Source organism: Etheostoma cragini, unplaced genomic scaffold, assembly GCF_013103735.1.
Source record: "Etheostoma cragini isolate CJK2018 unplaced genomic scaffold, CSU_Ecrag_1.0 ScbMSFa_2797, whole genome shotgun sequence".
In the NCBI taxonomy this organism is placed as follows: Eukaryota; Metazoa; Chordata; class Actinopteri; order Perciformes; family Percidae; genus Etheostoma; species Etheostoma cragini.
Window position 1 is genome coordinate 18454 of NW_023266997.1, and position 2606 is coordinate 21059.

At 48.9% G+C, this 2606-nt stretch overlaps 1 protein-coding gene across 1 annotated transcript in view; it reads left to right on the forward strand.

Annotated features, from left to right (window-relative positions):
* Positions 1 to 408: 408 nt before the first annotated feature.
* pmvk (phosphomevalonate kinase) overlaps positions 409 to 2606 on the forward strand; it is a 2872-nt gene continuing 674 nt past the window's right edge. The window contains exons 1-5 of the mRNA XM_034865823.1: positions 409 to 499; positions 685 to 814; positions 1458 to 1521; positions 1638 to 1790; positions 2143 to 2272. Coding sequence (XP_034721714.1) covers positions 448 to 499; positions 685 to 814; positions 1458 to 1521; positions 1638 to 1790; positions 2143 to 2272 — 529 coding nt within the window. The 5' untranslated portion in view covers positions 409 to 447. The remainder of the gene's footprint in view (positions 500 to 684; positions 815 to 1457; positions 1522 to 1637; positions 1791 to 2142; positions 2273 to 2606) is intronic.

Below are 2606 nucleotides of genomic sequence, written 5' to 3' on the forward strand. Positions count from 1 at the left end.
TTCACTGATCTCAGTAGTAGTAGTAGTAGTAGTAGTAGTAGAAGTAGTAGTTGTAGTACTCACCCTGTGTACTGAAGTCTTCACTGATCTCAGAAGTTCTTTCCTCCCGAACATGGCAGCCGCCATCTTGTCTAACAGCTGACGACCTCTGACCGGATTATACCAACTGGAGAAAGAAGGGGGGGGTGGGTGTAGTCCAACCTGGCTCAGCCCAGAACATGACGACGGTCGCGTGTTACCGTAATGTGTGAAAACTCTCCGGAGGATTTATATTATATAGTGTTCAGGGTTAATATCCCGTCGACAGAGCTTTTATTGTGAAGTGTTTCCTGTTTGCTTTGATAGTTACGGTACCGGCCGATGTGGTCCGACAGAGAAGAAGAGGAGCTCCGCAGCGATAAGGTATACTACATATACTACAAATACTGGGTATACTACATATACTGCATGTACTACATGTTAGTGTCCGACAGAGAGGAGCTCCCCAGCAAACCGAAGGGTCTGTTTATACTTAATATTATACTATATTATACTATGTACTGTATACTATATATACTGAATGTTAGTGTTATATATATGTGTGTGTGTGTGTGTGTGTTTGCGTGTGAGTGTGTGTGTGTGTGTGTGTCTGTGTGTGTGTCTGGGTCTGTCTGTCTCTGTGTGTGTGTGTCTGTGTGTGTTCAGGGTACTGGGTCAGGAGCAGAGGACTGATGATGGAGGATCCAGAACCAGAACCTGAACCCAAACTGGTTCTGGTCTTCAGCGGGAAGCGTAAGTCGGGGAAGGATTACGTGGCGGACCTGATTCACAGCCGGTAAGATCAGAAGATTCTTTATTAGTTATTAATACTGATTAATCACATGACTGATTACATGAATTAATAACATGTGGGCCAGAGATAACTGTAGCTAACAGGTGCTAACTAACAGCTGCTAACTAACAGCTGCTAACTGACAGCTGCTAACTGACAAGCTGCTAACTAACAGCTGCTAACTGACAGCTGCTAACTGACAGCTGCTAACTAACAGCTGCTAACTGACAGCTGCTAACTAACAGCTGCTAACTGACAGCTGCTAACTAACAGCTGCTAACAGCTGCTAACTGACAGCTGCTAACTAACAGCTGCTAACTGACAGCTGCTAACTAACAGCTGCTAACTGACAGCTGCTAACTGACAGCTGCTAACTGACAGCTGCTAACTGACAGCTGCTAACTGTAGTTAACTGACAGCTGCTAACTAACAGCTGCTAACTGAGAGGTGCTAACTGACAGCTGCTAACTGTAGCAGGTTTTGGTCCAACTCGTTATTTATTTCTCTTAGCGAGAAAACTAAAACTCTGTAAACTGATTATTCTAATCAATAATCAGCTGATCATTACAGTCCGGTATCTTTACTAGAGTTAAAACCTGTCCAGGTGTCTTTCAGCCAATCACGGACTGATCTTCTTCTTCTGTAGTTTGGGACCAGATGTTTGCTGCGTCATGCGTCTGTCTGGACCTCTCAAACAGCAGTACGCTCAGGTGAGAACAACTGGAGACCACCTCCACCATCACCCTGTCTGGGAGTTCTGCCGAGTCATGCTGTCTCTGCGTCTCTGTTTCTGCTGAGTCATGCTGTCTCTGTGTTGATCCTGTAGGAGGAAGGTCTGGACCTGGACCAGCTGCTGGGTCCGGGTCTCTATAAGGAGCAGTTTCGGGCTGACATGATTCTTTGGGGAGAAACTCGCCGACGCCACGACCCCGGATACTTCTGTCGCCTAGCAACCCAAGGAGCACGGCAGCCTGTCTGGGTACGTGATGTCCAGCCTCTCGATTACTCTCTGCTCTCTGATTGGTCTCCCTAGAACTCGGTATCTGAGTCTCAGGGTGCTCGTTCTGGCCATCAATCAGATATAACGTTATCACGTCTAATAATTAAAATCTCAACACGTCACGAAGCCGCCGTAGCATCCCTCTCTCTGCTCTCCGATCGGTCAGGTGGTGAGTGATGCTCGGCGGCTGTCTGATTACTCTCCGCTCTCCGATCGGTCAGGTGGTGAGTGATGCTCGGCGGCTGTCTGATTACTCTCCGCTCTCCGATTGGTCAGGTGGTGAGTGATGCTCGGCGGCTGTCTGATTACTCTCCGCTCTCTGATTGGTCAGGTGGTGAGTGATGCTCGGCGGCTGTCTGACCTGCGATGGTTCTTCTCCGAGTTTCCTCGACAGACTCGAAGTGTTCGAGTCCAAAGTTCAGAAAACACTCGGACACAGAGGGGGTGGAGCTTCACCGCAGGTAACACACCTGTCTGTCTCTCTGTCCTTATTTCTCTACCTGTCTCTAAGGTGTCTGCCTGTGCCTTTGTCTGCCTGTCCCTCTACCTGTCTCTCTCAGGTGTCTGCCTGTGCCTTTGTCTGTCTGTCTCTGAGGTGTCTGCCTGTCCCTCTACCTGTCTCTCTCGGGTGTCTGCCTGTCCCTCTACTTGTCTGTCTCTCAGGTGTCTGCTGGTCCCTCTACCTGTCTGTCTCTCAGGTGTCAGCCTGTCCCTTTACCTGTCTGTCTCTGAGGTGTCTGCCTGTCCCTCTACCTGTCTCTCTCAGGTGTCTGCCTGTCCCTCTACCTGTCTCTC